General features: G+C 45.4%; 1 protein-coding gene across 1 annotated transcript in view; it reads left to right on the top strand.

Annotated features, from left to right (window-relative positions):
- LOC116975666 (potassium voltage-gated channel subfamily H member 8-like) overlaps positions 1 to 22,137 on the top strand; it is an 851,239-nt gene that overhangs the window by 750,402 nt on the left and 78,700 nt on the right. Inside the window, exon 11 of the mRNA XM_033024992.1 lies at positions 18,007 to 18,221. Coding sequence (XP_032880883.1) covers positions 18,007 to 18,221 — 215 coding nt within the window. The remainder of the gene's footprint in view (positions 1 to 18,006; positions 18,222 to 22,137) is intronic.

Genomic DNA, 22,137 nt, shown 5'->3' on the forward strand with positions numbered 1-22,137 from the left:
GAAAAAATCGTCAGACATGATTTACCTTTTGTAAATCCATGCTGACTTTGTCCAATGATTTCACCACTTTCCAAATGTGCTGCTATCCCATCTTTAATAACTGACTCTAGTAGTTTCCCCACTACCGATGTTAGACTAACTGGTCTGTAATTCCCCGTTTTCTCTCTCCCTCCCTTCTTAAAAAGTGGGGTTACGTTTGCTACCCGCCAATCCTCAGGAACTACTCCAGAATCTAAAGAGTTTTGAAAGATTATTACTAATGCATCCACTATTTCTGGAGCTACTTCCTTAAGTACTCTGGGATGCAGCCTATCTGGCCCTGGGGATTTATCGGCCTTTAATCCATTCAATTTACCCAACACCACTTCCCGGCTAACCTGGATTTCACTCAATTCCTCCAACTCCTTTGACCCGCGGTCCCCTGCTATTTCCGGCAGATTATTTATGTCTTCCTTAGTGAAGACGGAACCAAAGTAGTTATTCAATTGGTTCGCCATATCCTTGTTCCCCATGATCAACTCACCTGTTTCTGACTGCAAGGGACCTACATTTGTTTTAACTAATCTCTTTCTTTTCACATATCTATAAAAACTTTTGCAGTCAGTTTTTATGTTCCCTGCCAGTTTTCTTTCATAATCTATTTTTCCTTTCCTAATTAAGCCCTTTGTCCTCCTCTGCTGGTCTCTGAATTTCTCCCAGTCCTCCGGTATGCTGCTTTTTCTGGCTAATTTGTACGCATCATCCTTCGCTTTGATACTATCCCTGATTTCCCTTGTTATCCACGGATGCACTACCTTCCCTGATTTATTCTTTTGCCAAACTGGGATGAACAATTTTTGTAGTTCATCCATGCACTCTTTAAATGTCTTCCATTGCATATCCACCGTCAACCCTTTTAGAATTAATTGCCAGTCAATCTTGGCCAATTCACGTCTCATACCCTCAAAGTTACCTTTCTTTAAGTTCAGAACCATTGTTTCTGAATTAACAATGTCACTCTCCATCCTAATGAAGAACTCAACCATATTATGGTCACTCTTGCCCAAGGGGGCACGTACAACAAGACTGCTAACTAACCCTTCCTCATTACTCAATACCCAGTCTAAAATAGTCTGCTCTCTCGTTGGTTCCTCTACATGTTGATTTAGATAACTATCCCGCATACATTCCAAGAAATCCGCTTCCTCAGCACCCCTGCCAATTTGATTCACCCAATCTATATGTAGATTGAAGTCACCCATTATAACGGTTTTGCCTTTGTCGCACGCATTTCTAATTTCCTGTTTGATACCATCTCCAACTTCACAACTACTGTTAGGTGGCCTGTACACAACACCCACCAGCGTTTTCTGCCCCTTAGTGTTTCGCAGCTCTACCCATACCGATTCCACATCCTGCAAACTAATGTCCTTCCTTTCTACCTTAGGGTACAGTCCCAATTCTCCAACCTACCCCTTTACCAACAATTCACTTTTATGCTACAATACTGAGAATTATATTTGTCACTGCATCTTTCTCTTCAGTCTACCTATTGTACTTGAGTTTGCTTTATGGATTCATACATGTATTATCTGATTGGATTTGACAGCACACAAAACAAGGATTTTCACTGTACCTCGATACATGTGACAGGAATAAACCTAAACCTAAAATCACGAGGGCCACAGATTGGGTGAACGCACACAAATTGTTTTCCCAGGTTTGGGGAATTAAGAATTCGAGGACATGGTTTTAAGGTGAGGGGGAAAAAATATAATAGGAATCTGAGGGACAACATTTTTACATAGAAGATGGAAATAAATGGATTGAGCTTCCAGAGGAAGTGGTTGTGGCAGGTACAATAACAATATTTAAAAAACATTTGGAGAGGTGTGTTGACTGGAAAGGTTTAGAGGGACATGGGTCAAACATGAGCAAATGGGACTGGATTAGACGAGTACTCAGATAGGAGGGACATATTGGACCGAAGGGCCTGTTTCTGTGCTGTATAACTCTAATATTCATTTGAAAGCACTGTCTGGACCACAACTGTATTGATTTCTGGTCACCAAACCATGTTTGATCGGTTGTGAAGGTTCCTCCCAGCACACAGAGAGATTTATGTAAGTATTTGAATGAATGAATGAAGGATTTCAAGTACAAAGTCGGATTAGAGTAGTTAGATCATTATCTACAGTGTCGAGAAGGTCTTGAGATGTGATGACTTGCATAAATTAGAACCTTTGATATAATAAATAAAGTGAAGGGGGTTCCTATCAGTCGATGGTTCAATGAGCAGGAACCAGATTGAAGTTGAAGGGTGGAAGTTATCTGGGTGTGAGGATGACTTTGTTATGTGGAGAGTGGATATGTTCTGGAACTTCTGGGATTGAATGTATTGTTGTACAGTCAGCCACCTTTAAAATTTATTATAAATCACTTAATGTCCACGACTGATAGCTCTCAGTCCTCGCTATAATAGAATACCAACCAGCCCTATGATCGAGTTTGGGGATGATCAGCCATGATCACATTGAAGGACCAAATGGTCTACTCCTGCACCTATTGTCTATTGTCTATTTATTCTCAGCCCTTTTCACATTCTTTAACCATTCCTTTGCCAATATTAATATGTTACCCTGAACCCTGCAAGCCCATATTTTATGGAACAGCTTTTTTTCTGGTCCCTTATACAAATGGCTTTTGATAAGCACAATATACCACATCCAATGGTTCCCCTGATCTGCCTTGCTTTGCAGCATGAGGTATTTGTGGTAGGTAAGATATCAGTGGACCCAAAGGGATTTGATGAATATATTGAGAGACAATTAGTAACTCAGGAGAGAATAGATCCCCTTAAGGATCAGTGTGTTCATCTATGTTGGAGCCACAGGAGATAGGAGAAGACTTGAATTAATACTTCCCATCTACACTTACCCTCAAAAGGCAGAGAACAAATAAACACATTGACATTAAGAAAAGAGGAGGTGTTGGCAACACATCTTCATTTGATTCATCAAAAATTATTTTTGCTTCATAAAGCCATGTTGATTTTCCATAAACATTGATATCTATGCATCCTTTTGCAAAGACTTTAATGATTCCAATGTTTTGGCTGTTGCACACAGCAGGCTATCATGTCTATTTCACCACTTAAGCTCCAGTCTTACATTTGATAACATAGTGTACTGAAACTGTAGTGGAACTACGGAATTTGAAGGATTATCACTAATGCAACCAATCTTTTAGATGCACCGGTTGTCAGCTGTCAGATTTAGGGGATTTGTCTTTGTTTAGTTCCCAAAATATCATAATTTTCCTTTCTTTAATGACCTTATGGTCTTCGATGTTTTTGGACCCACCCATTCCTTCCATTTCTGTTTCATTTATTGTGTCTTCTGTAGTGAAGACGGACGTGAAATGCCAGTTACACTGAGAGAGAACCGGCCATCAGGGTAGTTCAAATTTCAGAAATCTTAAACCAGAATTTAATGAGTAATATTTGTTCTAAATTTACACCCAATTAGTCCGAACATACCGCGTTTGGCCCTTCTTAATGCTTTATGGAGAAATGTCAGAGCACTTTTCACAACCTCAGAGTACCTCAAGGCATTGTACATCAAATGAAATACTTATAAAAATGTAATCATTTTAGCAATGCAACATTTATTTTGAAACATTATTCAAGTGCTGCCATTTCCAAATTGTTCACTGTCATTCCGACCTTAATAAGTTCTGTCAGTTAATTCCTTTCAAGACTGAGCTGTCTGATACCACTATGATTGGCACAAAAGCTGGAGTAATTCAGCGGGACAGGCAGCATCTCTGGAGAGAAGGAATGGGTGATGTTACGGGCCGAGACACTTCTTCAGACTACCTCTGTTCTCCAACAAGTGACTAAACACAATGTTGATTCAGAATCTCTCAATCACTGTAAATGTCTATCAATTTAGATTTAGTTTAATTTAGTTTAGTTTAGAAATACAGCGCGGAAACAGCCCTTTGGCCCACTGAGTCCACACCGACCAACAATACCTACACACCAACACTATCCTATACACACCAGGAACAATTTACAATTATACCAAGCCAATTAATCTGCAAACCTGTACACCTTTGGAGTGTGGGAGAAAGCCAAAGAGCTCTGAGAAAACCCACGCAGATCACACGGAGAACGTACAAACTCCGTACAATCAGCACCCATAGTCGGGATCGAACCCAGGACTCTACCGCTGCGCCACCATGCCTCCCATTTCCATGTCACATAACAAATGCTGTACATTTCATGTACAAAAAGGTATGTCTGGTGATGGTTGATGCTTCAGGAATTCTCGGGCCTGTTGAAATTATGCAGCAACAATCTTTATGGTCTGGGCAGTATTTCACTGAACTGTACATTCAACCGTACATGGCCAGAGAATGTTCGCAATAAACGTTGTATTTCTGTCACATTGGCTCTATTAGAGAATTTGTCACACAAGTACTGATACAATGAGATCACATAACATTATAAAATATTTACTCTAGTGGAAAATTGTACTTTGTATCACAAATAAGGTGACTCTGGGTGGGATGGCCAAGAGAGATGAAAATAGGTGGAAAGAACAGGTATTTGTCCGGACTGGTACAGAGATGCTTCCAAGATATTGTAGAGATTGTTACTGTTTGGCTAGAAAAGAACTGCAGATGCTGGTTTAAAGATAGACACAAAATGCTGGAGTAACTCAGCGAGACAGGCAGCATCTCTGGAGAGAAGGAATGGTGACTTTTCGGGTGGAGACCCTTCCTCCGAAGACCCGAAACGTCACTCATTCCTTTTCTCCAGAGATGCTGACTGTCCTGCTCCAGCATTTTGTGTCTGTTACTATTTGGTTAATGTATGATGGAACGAAGAGGGAGAATTAGGGCAGCCCAGTGAAGCAGATAGATCCAAATTCAGTCCTGACTTCTGGGATTGTCTGTGTAGAGTTCTTTCTGTGACTGGGTACTCTAGTTGCCTCCCAAAGACTTGCAGTGGGTAAGTTAATCAGCATCAGTATGTTGTCCCTGATATTTAGATAAAATGGTAGGACCTTTGGGAAGTTGATGTAAAGTGAAGAAAATGGATTACAGGGAAAACATGAAGGAGAATTGGAGTTCTATGAGAGCCAGCATAGACTCAGTGAGCATTCTACACTGACCTTCCTTCTATAGGTCCTTCATAGCTTCATGGCTTCCTTCATAGGAGTAAGTAAGTGAGTAAGTAAGTAAGTAAGTAAGTGAGTAAGTAAGTAAGTAAGTAAGTAAGTAAGTAAGTAAGTGAGTAAGTGAGTAAGTGAGTGAGTGAGTAAGTAAGTAAGTAAGTGAGTAAGTAAGTAAGTAAGTAAGTAAGTAAGTAAGTAAGTAAGTAAGTAAGTAAGTAAGTAAGTAAGTAAGTAAGTAAGTAAGTAAGTAAGTAAGTAAGTGGGAAAAGATTTAATAGGAATCTTGAGGGGTAGCTTTTTCACACAATGGGTGGTGAATGTGTGGAACAAACTGCCAGAGGAAGTAATTAAAGCAGGGACTATCCCAACATTAAGAAACAGATAGGACAGGTTTGGAAGGATATGGACCAAACGTGGGCAGGTGGGACTAGTGCAGCTGGGACATTGTTGGCAGGTGTGGGCAAGTTGGGCCGAAGGGCCTGTTTCCACACTGTATCGCTCATGACTCTATGTAGTAATAAAACATAGAAGTATGTGACATGGAATGTATTCGTTTTTTAAGCTATTTGTCACAGATGGCTGTGCGGGCACAAGGTGCTAAGTGGTTTAATGAAAAGAATCTTAAGAAGATGGTAAATACTCCTGCTGTTGTGAGAGAAGGCTGTACATGTAATAGAGTTGAGTGTCTCTGACTGATAAATGAGTGGGTTGGTTAAGTGACGGAACATGTATGTTGCATAGAGGTCATTGTTTAAGCAAAGTGCTACTCCTCATCTGGCAACCCATTGATGTTATTTGATCAGGGATCCATGTTGTGACCTACACTGCAGGGCGTGAGGAGTCATGTATCATCTGGCCAATTCCATGCTATTGGTGCGCTCTTTTGATTTTAATGATTGCTGTGGATCAAGTCACTTAGTTTGCATTGGAGATTATAATTTAGAGTCTGAGGAAGGGTCTCGACCTGAAACGTCACCCATTCCATCTCTCCAGAGATGCTGCATGTCCCGCTGAGTTAATCCAGCATTTCGTGTCTATCTTCTTAAAATTTAGAACCTGTCTTTCTCTGAAGAAGACTGTCATAGCATATGTAGACAAGGACTTCACACAAGTGAGACACAAGGCTGTTACAGTTCAGCCAGAGTAACAACAATAATCTTCCTTGTCCTCCCTCTTCCTCCACATCTCCTGCTACCTCTCAGGTTGTGCCTCACCACCTTCAGGCTCTGAGTTCGCTTCCTCTCATACCATCTGCAATCTTTGGTTGGTGACGTTATACAACATACTGCACACAGACCCTCCAATAGTCTGCAGTAGTTGGAGGAACATGTAGGGAGTTTGAGTTTAGTTTATTGTCACGTGTACCAGGGTACAAGATAAAGTCCAGTAAAGTCTGATCATAATAGTCCAAGGGCCCCAACGAGGTAGGTTTTAGCTCATGGTTGCTCTCTAGTTGTTGGTAGGATGGTTCAGTTGCCTGATAACAAATAGTCCCTGAATCTGATGGTGTGCGTTTTCACATTTCTATACATTTTGCCTGATGGGAGAGGAGAGAAGAGGGAGTGGCCTGGGTGTGACTCGTCCTTGATTATGCTGCTTGCCTTGCCGAGGCAGCGTGAGGTACGAATTGAGTCAATGGAAGGGAGTTTGGTTTGTGTGATGGTCTGGGCTGCGTCCACAATTCGCTGCAATTTCTTGCGGTCTTGGATGGAGCTGTTCCCAAACCAAGCTGTGATGCATCCTGATAAAATGCTTTCTATGGTGCATCTGTAGAAGTTGGTGAGAGTTGTTGGGGACATGCTGATCTTCCTAAGCCTTCTTAGGAAGTAGAGGCGTTGGTGTGCTTTCTTGGTCGTTGCTTCAATATGGGTGGTCCAGGAGAGGTTGTTGGTGATATTGACTCCTAGGAATTTGAAGTTTTCAATCATCTCTACTGCGGCACCGTCAATGTAAACTGGGGTATGAGTCTTTACATTGAAAAGACTAGGCTTGTATTCACTGGTGTTTAGAAGGATGAGGGGGTATCTTATAGAAACATATACAATTATAAAAGGACTGGACAAGCTAGATGTGGAAAAATGTTCCCAATATTGGGCGAGTCCAGAAACAGGGAGCCACAGTCTTAGAATAAAGGGGGGCCATTTAAGACTGAGGTGAGAAAAAAACTTTTTCACCCAGAGAGTTGTGAATTTGTGTAATTCCCTGCCACAGAGGGCAGTGGAGGGCAGTGGAGGTCACATCACTGGTTGGATTTAAGAGAGAGTTAGATAGAGCTCTAGGGGCTGGTGGAATTAAGGGATATGGGGAGAAGGCAGGCACTGGTTATTGATTGGGGATGATCAGCCATGATCACAATGAATGGCGGTGCTGGCTCGAAGGGCCGAATGGCCTCCTCCTGTACCTATTTTCTTTGTTTCTATGTTTCTATGTTTACCGCTTCACTTCCTGACGTCGATCACTATCTCCTTTGTCTTGCTGACATTGAGAGAAAGGTTGTTGTCTCAACACCAGGTCATGAGGTTTAAAATCTCAAGGGAGTTCACAGATAGATGTAAAAATAACAGATTTACAATAAAAGGTGATTTTAATGACCCTAATATTGACGGGGATTGCCGTAGTGTTAAGATTCAGATTCAGATTCAGATTCAGATTCAACTTTAATTGTCATTGTCAGTGTACAGTACAGAGACAATGAAATGCAGTTAGCATCTCCCTGGAGAGCGACATAGAATATGATTTCAATAAATAAATCTATTTACATGCATATAGTCAAAGTGTTTTTCCTGTGGGAGGAGTGTCCGGGGGGTGGGGGGGGGGGGTGATTGGCAGCCACCGAGGTACAGTGTTGAGTAGAGTGACAGCGGCAGGAAAGAAGCTGTTCCTGGACCTGCTGGTCCGGCAACGGAGAGACCTGTAGCGCCTCCCGGATGGTAGGAGGGTAAACAGTCCATGGTTGGGGTGAGAGCAGTCCTTGGCGATGCTGAGCGCCCTCCGCAGACAACGCTTGCTTTGGACAGACTCAATGGAGGGGAGCGAGGAACCGGTGATGCGTTGGGCAATTTTCACCACCCTCTGCAGTGCCTTCCGGTCGGAGACAGAGCAGATGCCATACCATACTGTGATGCAGTTGGTAAGGATGCTCTCGATAGTGCAGCGGTGGAAGTTCTCCAGAATCTGAGGAGACAGATGGACCTTCTTCAGTCTCCTCAGGAAGAAGAGACGCTGGTGAGCCTTCTTGACCAGAGTTGAGGTATTGTGTGTCCAAGAGAGGTCATCGGAGATGTTGACCCCCAGGAACCTGAAGCTGGAAACACGTTCCACCTCCGTCCCGTTGATGTGGATGGGGGTGTGCGTGCCGCCCCTAGACTTCCTGAAGTCTACAATGAGCTCCTTGGTCTTCTTGGAGTTAAGGGCCAGGTTGTTGTCAGCGCACCATGCTGCTAGGAGCTGGTCCTCCTCCCTATAGGCCGACACATCATTGTTGCTGATGAGGCCAATCACTGTTGCATCATCTGCATAGGTGATGATGGTGTTAGTACCATGTACAGGTGTGCAGTCGTAGGTGAAGAGGGAGTAGAGGAGGGGACTCAGCACACAGCCCTGTGTAACGCCGGTGTTCAGGGTTAGGGTTGAAGAGGTGTGCTTGTCTAACCTAACAGACTGGGGTCTGTTGGTTAGAAAGTCCAGTATCCAGTTGCAGAGGGAGGGGTCGGTGCCCAGGTTACCGAGTTTGGTGATCAGTTTAGGGGGTATAATGGTGTTGAATGCTGAGCTGTAATTGATGAACAGCATTCTTACATAAGTGTCTCTGTTGTCGAGGTGGGAGAGGGCGGAGTGAAGTGCCGTTGAGATGGCATCCTCCGTACTCCTGTTCTTGCGGTAGTCAAACTGATAGGGATCCAATGTGGGGGGTTGGCAGCCTTTGAGGTGTGCCAGGACGAGCCTCTCGAAGCACTTGGTGATGATGGGAGTAAGTACAACTGGGCGGAAGTCGTTGAGGCTTGCCGCTGTGGAGTGTTTTGACACCGGCCCGATGGAGGTGGTTTTAAGGCACGTGGGGACAACTGCTTGGGCAAGTGACAGGTTGAAGATGTCAGTCCAGACGTCTGTCAGCTGCGCAGCACAGGCCCTGAGGACGCGCCCGGGGATGCCGTCAGGGCCAGCGGCCTTACGTGCATTAGTCCTACTCAGTGCCACGTACACGTCGTAGGGGTGTGAGGGGTTGGTGATCACTGATCACTGATCAGCAGGGAGCACAGCCTTGATGGCTGTCTGTAGATTGTCCCTGTCGAAGCTGCCATAGAAATGGTTAAGCTCCTCAAGGAAGGAGGCGTCGCTGGATGTGGGGGTGGTGTTGGTGGGTCTATAGTCCGTGATGGCCTGGATGCCTTGCCACATGCGTCGGGGGTCGGAGTTGTTGTTGAATGTTAAGGGATGAGATGGTGCAGAAGTGTTTCCACGAAAGTTTTCTCAAACTATACGATGATAGCCCAATTGGAGATGTGACACATTTGACGTCCTAATGGAAAATGGGGCTGGGCCATTGACTGAAATGTCAGTGGAGGAGTACTTTGGAAACAGTGACCATAATTCTATTGGTTTTTAAATAATAATAGGATTGTGGTAAGTTAGATAGAGCTATTAGAGCGAGCGGAGTCAAGGGATATGAGGGATATAAAGGAGAAGGCAGGAACGGGGTACCGATTGTGGATGATCAGCCATGATCACATTGAATGGCGGTGCTGGCTCATAGGGCCGAATTGTCTACTCCTGCACCTATTATCTATGTATCTATGTATCTTTGTAAGGTGAATTTTGATGGCATTCAATAGGAACTTGCAAGGGTTGATTTGGAGAGGTTGCTTGCAGGTAAGGGGATGTCTGACAAGTGGGAGCTCTTTAATGGTGAGATAGGATGAGTTTAGGGCCAACATATTCCTTTAAGAATGAAGGGCAAGTCTGTGCTATGTAACTCTACGACACATGAAGAGTACGTCCCACCAATGCCATTGCGGAGCGGTGGCATAGCGGTAGAGTTGCTGCCTTACAACGCTCGCAGTACCGGAGACCCAGGTTCGATCCTGACTACGGGTGCTGTCTGTACGGAGTTTGTACATTCTCTCCGTGACTGCATCGGTTTTCCCCGAGATCTTCGGTTTCCTCCCGTATTCCAAAGACGTACGGGTTTGTAAGTTAATTGGCTTGGTATAAAATGGAAATTGTCCCTGGTGTGTGTAGGATAGTGTTAATGTGCGGGGATCGCGGACTTGGTGGGCCGAAGGGCCTGTTTCCGTGCTGTATCTCTAAACTAAACTAAACTGAACAATGGGTTGTGTACCGCAGACTTTCCCCAGACTGATGCAGGCTTGTGTTCTTCACAAGAACTCTGTCGCTTGTGTGCTCAGTTGCTGCAGACCGACAGTAACTTGTGTGGACAGCCATGGAATAAGGGTGTAATCCCAGTCTCTGCAGACAGTACTGTTCAACGACTATGTCTGCCATGGCAGAGTCCTTCAGAATTAAAGGTCCATGTTGCTGCCAGGAACCCTCTTCTCATGACCTGGTGATCATCTCATGATCGCCTCACAACAGGTGTCAGAGGTCATAGGGAGAAGGCAGGAGAATGGGGTTAGGAGGGAGAGATAGATCAGTATGATTGAATGGCGGAGTAGACTTGATGGGCCGAATGACCTAATTCTGCTCTATCACTTATGGTCGTATGATTTCATGACCAGTTTCCAAATGTACACTGATGGAGACACATTTGCTCTGGGTTATTATTGGGAGCCTTTGTGCACATGTAAGTGCAATTTGTGGTATCCAGGATTGACGGGAAGGCAGTAAAGCTGGCAACGCACAATGCCCTTGCTGCTACTGTCTCCTCACCAAAGCAAAATTGATGAACTGATTCTTATGCAATTGGAGAGCCAGGGTGACCTTTCCTGTGCTCCGGAAAGCTAAAAATTGAAGGATATGAAATAGATCTGTTTGCGTAATCCAGTCGCTAGGAAGCTGATTGTCACAACAACCTTGATCTTCTTGGGGAGAGCAACGTAGGCACATGAGTGTGTCTGAAGGTTAGCTGCACAACATCATATTTCCCTGTGATCATTGCTTCAGTAAACCTCAGTCTGTAAATACATTCTGCATCAGATAAGTAGAAGGCCACGGAAGGCTGTGCAGGCCGCCAATGGATAAAGACAAAGATTGATAGATTCTTGATGTTCATAAGTGATAGGAGCAGTATTGGACCATTCGACACCCATTCTTTCTCACCAGAGATGCTGCCTGTTCCATTGAAGGACTCCAGCATTTTGTGTCTATCTTCGGTGTAAACCAGCATCTGCAGTTCCTACGGAGATTCTTGATTAGTACGGGTGTCATGGGGTTATGGGGAGAAAGCAGGAGAATGGGGTTAGGAATGAAAGATACTGTAGTCATGATTAAATGGAGGAGTTGACTTGATGGGCCGAATAGCCTAATTCTGCTCCCACACTTATGAACTTCTGTAGGACTCTCTAGAATGTGCTTATCTTTGCCTCTTTCCCTGAGCTGTCCAAAACTCTGGCGATGGTGTGTCACCACCAATGGAGTTCACTAAATAAATAACTTGGCAATTATATACTGTCAGCCCTGAATCGCCTGTTAAATAATGATTTTAAAAAACGTAGTTTCATGTGTTATGGGCCACATATATACTGTTCCCTTAACACTATTGTTTAGAACCCGACTGACACGTCATGTAAGTGCCAGCAAGAATGTGTGTACTCAAATAATAATTAGATGCACGCCTGATAATGGGAAAATGTCAAGTGTGCTAGTAAAGTCCCATTTACGTGATTTTTTCGGTGACGGCCAGCACCCGTCATAGTCGCAGCGGGTCGCCAAACATTTCATCATGTTGAACATCCAGCGGCGACCAGAGCAAGGTACGACTCTTTGGGCGACTCCTCGACCGTACAGGAGTCACCCCGCGACATGTCGTGAGTAGTTGCCTGTATGGTCGTGAGTAGTCGCCCAAAGAATCGTACCTTTTTCGGGTTGCCGCTGGATTTTCAACCTGCTGCGACTATTACAGGTGTCGGCAAATCGCTGAAAAATATTGTGTAAGTGGGACAGGATCTTATGGGTGCAACTGGAAGTAACCAGTCCAATTACGCATTTGGTGTGATTTCATCCAGAAATTCTTCCCACCAAGTTTTAGCTCATACGGTGCTTAAAAAATCAGTTAAGCAATCCAATTTCTGGTCATAGAAAAATTAAATTAATAATCAAATAGAGAAAGTTAACAATAAAGAGAAGTAATTAAAGGGAAAAGGAACTACTCGATATCTGCAGTCCCTGAATCTCCACTGACACTAATGCGTTTTGGATTTGTTTTAATTTAGTTTAGAGATACTGTGCGGAAACAGGCCCTTCGGCCCACCGATTCTGCACTGACCAGCGTTTTCCGCACATTAACACTATCCTACACACACACAGTAGGGACAATTTACAATTTACACTTATACTATGCCAATTAACCTACAAACCTGTACGTCTTTGTGGTGTGGGAGGAAACCGAAGATCTTGGAGAAACGGGGAGAAGGTACAAACTCCATGCAGACAAACACTCGTAATCAGGATGGAACACGGGTCTCTGGCGCTGTAAGGCAGTAGCTCTACCACTGCGCCACCGTGCCACCCTACACCACATTCAACCTGTTTCACAATCCAAGAGATGGTTCTTCAGGGAACCATTGTTCAGTTTGTTGAGGTGTTCTGCACTAGACAATGCACACATGGAACTCCTGCATGCTGCTATTTAAAAGATGGACTAGTACCCAAACATTTAACCCTGTGGATTTCCAATCCCCTGCCCCAACTGGTTCCATCTGCCCATCATCCCTCCCTTGTTGGGTTCCACAAATCACCTTCCTTACTTAAAAGTTACCATGTGGGATAAGGGGAGGATGGAGAAGGTTTACTTAAAAAAATGTTGCCTCTTACTTTGGCTAGAAATTCTTCAATGCCAAGAAATGCGCCATTAAACATGTGGTACACAATAGACCAATGCATGTTTGTGCAAGAAGCCACTGCTGAACTTTTCCAGTGCTCATGGGGTCCAACAAACCTTGCGCATGTAACAGATACAAAGGCCTTTCGGCAGAAAGAACTCAAACAAGTGGTAGATCATGGGGCGTTGTGTGTGAACAGTTTGCAGAGAGAGTTGGATCATCAGTTATCAGGTGCTCTACTTCTGTATCACAGGAACTTGGTAATGGATGCTCAGAAGCATCTCTGTCCGCAGCAGGTAGTTGGTGGGTAGGTTGGGAGATCGGATTTGACAATAGACAATAGACAATAGGTGCAGGAGTAGGCCATTCGGCCCTTCAAGCCAGCACTGCCATTCAATGTGATCATGGCTGATCATCCCCAATCGGTACCCCGTCCCTGCCTTCACCCCATATCCCCTGACTCCGCTATCTTTAAGAGCCCTATCTAGCTCTGGAAAGCATCCAGAGAACCGGCCTCCACCGCCCTCTGAGGCAGAGAATTCCACACTCACCACTCTCTGTGAGAAAAAGTGTTTCCTCGTATCCGTTCTAAGAAAAAGTGTTTCCTCATCTCCGTTCTTTGATGCTGAGATGAGGAGATAAGTGACTTTGCAATTTGCAATTGGGTCAGGATTATTACTGCCGGGGACCAGTAAGAGCATAAACTTAAGGAGAGCTGTTTGAGCCTTGAACTGTCCCAGTTCTTAAAGGAGCAAACCACAATGCAATTGGTGCTCTTGGTGTTCAATTTTGGGCACCGTGTTATAGGAAAGATGTTGTCAAGCTGGAAAGGCGACAGAGAAGATTTACGAGGATGTTGCCAGGACTCAAGGGTCTGAGCTATAGGGAGAGTAGGCTGGGACTCTATTCCATGGAGTGCAGGAGGATGAGGGGTGATCTTATAGAGGTGTATAAGATCATGAGAGGAATAGATCAGGTAGATGCACAGTCTCTTGCCCAGAGTAGGTGAATCGAGGACCAGGGGATATAGGTTTAAGGTGAAGGGGAAAAGATTTAATAGGAATCTGAAGGGTAACTTTTACACACAAAGGTGGTGGGTGCATGGAACGAGCTGCCAGAGGAGGTAGTTGAGGCTGGGATTATCCCAACGTTTAAGAAACAGTTAGACAGGTACATGGATAGGACAGGTTTGGAAGGATATGGACCAAATGCGGGCAGGTGGGACACATGTCGCTGGGACATGTTGGCAGGTGTGGGCTAGTTTGGCCGAAGGACCTGTTTCCACACTGTATCACTTTATGACTCAACGGTGTATGTGGCCATTAAATGAATGATGGATGGGGGGGGGGGGGAGGGGGAGGTTGTCATGGAGGTCCCCGAATATTGTAGTTTGCAGAAACCTACAATGCAGGACAATTCCTATGCCCACTTTGCTTTCTACTGTGAGCTGAAGGAAATTTAAATGATCGTCATTCCTAGCGAGAAGGAATTAGCGACGTTTCGGGTCGAGACCCTTCTTCGTGCCGAAACTTCACCAATTTCTTCTCTCCAGAGATGCTGCCTCACCCACTGAGTTACTCTAGCATTTTGTGTCTATCTTCGATTTTACCAGTATCTGCAGTTTTTCTTACACACAAACCAACCTCCCTTCCATTGACTCCATTTATTACTCACTCTGCCTCGGCAAGGCCAGCAGCATAATCAAGGACCAGTCGCACCCTGGCCACTCCCTCTTCCCCCCTCTCCCATCAGGCAAAAGGTATAGAAGTGTGAAAATGCACATCTCCAGATTCAGGGACAGTTTCTTCCCAGCTGTAATCAGGCAACTGAATCATCCTACCACAACCAGAGAACAGTGCTGAACTACTATCTACCTCTTTGGTGACCCTTGGATTATCCTTGTTAGGACTTTGCTGGTTTTACCTTGCACTAAACGTTGTTCCCTTATCATGTACAGTATCTGTACATTAAGTGGCTCGATTGTAATCATGTTTTGTCTTTCTGCTGACTGGATAGCACGCAACAAAAGCTTTTCACTGTACCTAGGTACATGTGACAACAAACTAAACTGAATTGAACTGAGCAACATTTCAGTCTGAAGAAGGGTCTTGACCCGAAATTCACCCATTCCTTCTCTCCAGAGACGCTGCCAATTACTCCAGCATTTTGTGTCTATCTAGCACTTCAACAAAAACACTCACGATAGCTGGTAATGGGAGTGACATGACATCAAATTCTGACATCCCACCATCAAAACAATACTGAATGCAAGTAATTCGAGCATGCTGTGGCCAGAACCTGCAGATAGACACATAAAGCTGGAGTACGTCAGCGGGTCAGGCAGCAACTCTGTAGAAAAGGAATAGAGTGAGGGGAAAGGGAAACAAGAGATGGCGCAAAGAACAAATGAATGAAAGATATGCAGCAAGCAACTATGATCAAGGAGAGCTGGAGCCCACAATGACTCATTGTTGGCTGGGGGGAAGGTAATAACAAGTTATACAGACAGTGGAACTCAACAGGATGACAGTGAAACTAGTATGACGGGGAGGGATGGAGAGAGAGAGGGGATGCAATGTTTACTTGAAGTGAGAGAAATCAATGTTCAACCCGCTGGGGTGTAAGCTGCCCAAGCAAAATTTGTGATGCTGCTCCTCCAGTTTGTATTTGGTCTCACTGTCAATGGAGGAAGCCTTAGATAGAAAGGTCATTGTAGGAATGGGAAGGGGAATTAAAATGTTTGACAGCCGGGAGATAAGGTAGTCCAAGGCTGACCCTGGACCTGGACTTCCCCACATGGCCTTCTACTCTACACCTATTTATTTTTAACTGCTGGAGTGACATCAACTTTTCCACTCCCCTTACCTACTCTAACCTCGCCCCCTCTGAAGTACAGCCCTCCACTCACTCTGCAGCAACCCTGACATTATCTTCCAACCCGCCGACAAGGGAGGTGCTCTGGTGGTCTTGCAAGCTGACCTATGAGGCCAGACGACAACTCTCAGACACCTTCTCCTACTTATCCTTGGACCATGACCCCACAGACGAGCACCAGGCCTTAATCTCAAACACCATTACTGATTTCATCACTTCTGGCTGACTGCCTTCCACATCGTCCATCCAACCTTATCGTTTCCCAGCCCCGCACAGCCAGGTTTTACCTTCTCCCCAAAGTCCACAAACACAACTGCCCTGGCAGACCCATTGTTTCTGCCTGCTCCTGTCCCACTGAAATGATTTCCACGTACCCCAACTCCATCCTATCTCCCCTGGTCCAATCACTCCTGACCTATGCCCAAGCTACCTCACACGCCCTTTGTCTCTTCAATGACATCCGTTTTCCAGGCCCCCACTCCATCATCTTTACGATGGATATTGTCACTCTACACCTTCATCCCCCACCCTCTCTGGAGGAGACGTTTCTGGACACTTAATTAGTCTGAAGAAAGGCTCTGACCTGAAACGTCACCCATCCATGTCCTCAAGAGAGAGAGAGATGCTGCCTGACTCACTGTTACTCCTGCACTTTGTGTCTTTTCTTGAAAACTTCCATCTACCGTTAGTTGCATCTGCAATGAACCTTCACCAGTTTGTTAACTCATACAGTTATCATATTAAGCAGCCTTGAATTTAGGTGAATGAGAGATGATCATGTGTGCAATGTTTATTAGGGGTTGTAAGGTTTAGATGTAGAAATGATGTTTCCTAGGCTGGAGTGCCTGGAACTGTGGGTTTTAGCTTCAAAATAAGTTTTGGCTCTTTCACAATAAGATGGAATGAAACTCAGTCTCTAAAGTCTGAAGATGAAGATGAAGATGGAATGACAATAGACAATAGGTGCAGGAGTAGGCCATTCGGCCCTTCAAGCCAGCAGCCAAGATCAGCCATTCAATGTGAACATGGCTGATCATCCCCAATCCCCGATCCTGCCTTCCCGCCATATCCGCTATCTTTAAGAGCCCTGTCTAGCTCATCAAACCCAGACTCTAAAGTCTGAAGATGAAGTTGAAGATGGAATGAAACGCAGACTCTAAAGAATGTTTGGAATTCTCTCAAGAATGCTGTGGAGACTCAGTCAATGAGTTTGTTTGAAAGAAAGAATGATCACACAAAAAAATCGATATTAAGGGGGTCAAGGTTTGTGGAGGAAGGTATGCTGAGGAATTAAATCAGCCGTGATCTTGTTGAAGAGTGAAGAAATTATGAAATGGGAGGACACACTGCTGGGAACAAAGGAGGGGGGAACTGCCTAGAGGGGGAAGGGGAGAACAAAGGAGGAGGGGAGGGGAGAGAATCAAAGAGGACCTGGTGCGGGATAGTTTTGTAACATTGTCGATGCCCTTTATGTGGTGCCTCTTTGCATACCTTGGGTAAGCACAATAAAGAATTGTCACGTGACAATAAATGAATTCATTCATTCATACATTCATTCATTCATTCATTCATTCATTCATTCATTCATTCATTCATTCATTCATTCATTCATTCATTCGTTCCTGTTTCCATTTCTTATGTTCCCATACAACTTTTAAGCTGCATCCTAAAGTGTAATGAATGTTTAATCCAGTTGACCAGTCTTCTGCGCATTAACACCCTGTTAATACTAGTGTCTCACATGTATGTTCAATTGATAGTCACAAATGAAATCAATTCATAATTTAAAAAACATACAATTAATATTGGAATTAGTGTTCAGGAACAGGAGCGGCAGCAGCATACTAATACAAAAATGACATTCTTTGAGTGCATATGGCAGACTGGTTGCAATCAGTGAGTCACACGACCGTGTTGCCTTTGTGGGTCTCTGCAACAATCTACTGACTTGGAATTTCTTTTTCCTTGCCTAGGAAAAGGCGATTTGATTGGCTCCGACTTTCTGGCCAGGGATCAGGTGATTAAGACTAATGCCAATGTGAAGGCTCTGACCTACTGTGACCTGCAGTACATCATTCTGAAGGGTTTGCGGGAGGTGCTAGAGCTATATCCAGAATATGCACACAAATTCATTGAAGATATCCAACATGACCTGACCTACAACCTGCGAGAAGGGAGTGACTCTGATGTAAGTCAATAACTTCAAATTATCACGGACAAACTGAATAATGTTTTTCAAAGCTATATCAGTCCATAATTTATCAAATAAAGATGAATTTCTGAGCTTGTGTGTGGCTTGTGGTACATGAAAATTGTGTGGTGCACTCCGCGCTTGTGTTGAGATGTGTAGAAGGGAACTGCAGATGCTGGTTTAAACCGAAGAGGCCAGTTCATTGGCTATATTTAAGAGGGAGTTAGATGTGGCCCTTGTGGCTCAAGGGATCGGGGGGTATGGAGAGTAGGCAGGTACAGGATACTGAGTTGGATGATCAGCCATGATCATATTGAATGGCGGTGCAGGCTCGAAGGGTCGAATGGCCTACTCCTGCACCTATTTTCTATGTTTCTATGTTTCTGTAGACACAAAATGCTGGAGTAACTCAGTGAGCCAGGCAACATCACTGGAGAGAAGGAATGGGTGAGGTTTCAGGTCGAGTCTGAAGGAGGGTCTTGAACTGAAACGTCACCCATTCCTTCGCTCCGGAGATGCTTTACCTTTGACTCCTCCCATTTCCTCCAAACACAAGGCGTAGCTATGGGCACACGCATGGGTCCCAGCTATGCCTGCCTCTTTGTCGGGTACGTTGAACAATCCTTGTTCGAGACGTACCAGGGCCCCATCCCCGACCTCTACCTCCGTTACATTGACGACTGCTTTGGTGCCACCTCCTGCACCCACACACAACTGACTGACTTCATCCACTTCACCACCAACTTCCATCCGGCACTCCAATACACCTGGACGATTTCCGACACTTCCCTACCATTCCTTGACCTCACCATCTCCATCGCAGGGGACAGACTCCTGACCGACATACATTACAAACCCACTGACTCACATGGCTATCTGGACTACACGTCTTCCCACCCTGCCCCCTGTAAAGAGTCCATCCCCTACTCCCAATTCCTCCGCCTACGCCGCATCTGTTCCCAGGATGAGACATTTCATACCAGGGCATCGGAAATGTCCTCGTTCTTCAGGGAACGGGGATTCCCCTCCGCCACCATAGATGAGGCTCACACCAGGGTCTCATCCATACCCCGTAACACTGCTCTCTCTCCCCATCCCCGCACACGCAACAAGGGCAGAGTCCCTCTGGTCCTCACCTTTCACCCCACCAGCCGGCAAATACAACACATAATCCTCCACCATTTCCGCCACCTCCAACGTGACCCCACCACTCGCCACATCTTCCCATCTCCCCCCATGTCTGCCTTCCGCAAAGACCGCTCCCTCCGCAACTCCCTCGTCAATTCTTCCCTTCCCTCCCGCACCACCCCCTCCCCGGGCACTTTCCGTTGCAACCGCAAGAAATGCAACACCTGTCCCTTCACCTCCCCCCTCGACTCCATTCAAGGTCCCAAGCAGTCGTTCCAGGTGCGACAAAGGTTCACCTGTATCTCCTCCAACCTCATCTACTGCATCCGCTGCTCTAGATGTCAGCTGATTTACATCGGTGAGACCAAGCGTAGGTTGGGCGATTGTTTCGCCGAACACCTCCGCTCAGTCCGCAATAACCTACCTGACCTCCCGGTGGCTCAGCACTTCAACTCCCCCTCCCATTCCCAATCCGACCTCTCTGTCCTGGGTCTCCTCCATTGCCAGAGTGAGCAACAGCGGAAATTGGAGGAACAGCACCTCATATTCCGTCTGGGGACCTTGCGTCCTTATGGCATTAACATTGAATTCTCCCAATTTGGCTAGCCCGTGCTGTCTCCTCCCCTTCCTTAACCCTCTAGCTGTCTCCTCCCACCCTCCCATCCGCCCGCCCCCGGGCTCCTCCTCCGCCACCCCTTTTCCTTCTTTCTTTCCCCACCCCCCATCAGTCTGAAGAAGGGTTTCGGCCCGAAACGTCGCCTATTTCCTTCGCTCCATAGATGCTGCTGCACCCGCTGAGTTTCCCCAGCAATTTTGTGTACCTTCGATATTCCAGCATCTGCAGTTCCCTTTTGAACACTGCTGCCTGTCCCGCTGAGTTACTCCAGCTTTTTGTGTCTTTCTTTGTTTGCATTGTGTTGTTTGATTCTAGCTTTGATAACTTCTAGGATGCCAATTGGGACCATTGACTGGATGTGATCTTGAGCATGTTTAATGATAGCAAATGTCTGTCCTCCATGATTCTCCACATATGTTTGAGCATCCCTCATAATAATTCAACTTTACAACAATACCAAATACCCATATCCTACAGTGCACCTGGTCACATGATATATTAATGTTAGGTAGGGGGGAGTTCCCCCGCCACGGGTACCATGTAATTCCGTGCTGCCTGCTCCATGGGTGGATAGTCGGCGAATAAACTGTCTCCCCCACCTGGTTTGCCGGGTTAGGAGGGGCTGTGGACCCCCAGCAGGACCAAAAACAAGACCTGTCAAAAGGTGGATGAGCTTCTAGCGAGCCAACGGCCATCCACACTTCAGTAGAAGTTGCGATCACTGTCGTACACAGCATTGTACGGCACTGTGCCGTTAATGATGGTGATGATGATGATGATGATGATGATGATGATGATGATGATGATGATGATATATTCAGTTGGCTTCGCCTGGAGGATGAAGATAATTGATAAGGGTGGGGCGACAAAAATGCTGGAGAAACTCAGTGGGTGAGGCAGCATCTATGGAGCAAAGGAAATAGGCAACGTTTCGGGTCGAGACCCTTCTTCGGACTGATGTGAGGGTGGGGGGGGGGGTGGGGGGTGGGATGAAGAAAGGAAGAGGCAGAGACAATGGGCTGAGGAAGAGCTGAGAAGAGGTGGAGAAAGCAGGGACTATCTGAAATTAGAGGTCAATGTTCATACAGCTGGGGTGTAAACTGCCCAAGCGAAATATGAGGTGCTGCTCCTCCAATTTACGGTGATCCTCACTCTGGCCATGGAGGAGGCCCAGGACAGAAAGATCGGATTTGGAACGGGAGGCGGAGTTGAAGTGTGAACCACCGGGAGATCAGGTTGGTTATTGCGAACCGAGCGGAGGTGTTGGGCGAAGCGATCGGCAAGCCTACAATTGGTCTCACCGATGTAGAGCAGCTGACACCTAGAGCAGCGGATGCAATAGATGAGATTGGAGGAGGTGCAGGTGAACCTCTGCCAAACCTGGAAAGACTTATGGCAGGGCAGTAGTTTTTTTCTTTATAGACTTTAGTAAGATTTTTGACAAAGTCCCTCATGGGTGGCTGAACCTGAAGAATAAGTTGCATGAGATCCATGGTGACCCAGTAGTTTGGATTATTAGTAGTCTGGATTCAGAACTGCCTTACCCATAGGAGTCAGTTTAGTATTGAAAGGGTGTTATTTTGTTTGGAGGTCTGTAACTAAGGGACTCTGTTGTTTGTGGGTAAATATTAATGACTTGGAGGGTCTCGACCCAAAACGTCACCCATTCCTTCTCTCCAGAGATGCTTCCTGTCCCGCTGAGTTACTCTGGCAGTTTATGTCTATCTTTGGTGTAAACCAGGATCTGCAGTTCCTTCCAACACAAGACAAAAATTTAGATAGATTGTACATTGTAGTAAGCTTGCAGATGGGACAACAATTGGTGGAGTTGCAGACAGGGAAGAAGCCTGTCAAGGGATACAGCAGGATGAAAAAATAAGTTGCAGATCTGGGCAGAGAAATGGCAAATGGAATTTAATCCAAGCAAGTGTTAGGTGTTGCTCTTTGGATGTCAGACACAAGGGGGCAGTGTACAGTTAATGACAGAGCCCAAACCGTATTGATGTATGGACGGATTGAGTGGTAGTGAAGCCATATGGTATGTTTGTCTTCATCAGTCAAAGCATCGAGTATAAGAGTCCGGAAGTCATGGACAAGCTTTGTAAAACTTTGATAGACACAAAAAGCTGGAGTAACTCAGCAGGACAGCCACCATCTCTGGATAGAAGG

Source organism: Amblyraja radiata, chromosome 7, assembly GCF_010909765.2.
Source record: "Amblyraja radiata isolate CabotCenter1 chromosome 7, sAmbRad1.1.pri, whole genome shotgun sequence".
In the NCBI taxonomy this organism is placed as follows: domain Eukaryota; kingdom Metazoa; phylum Chordata; class Chondrichthyes; order Rajiformes; family Rajidae; genus Amblyraja; species Amblyraja radiata.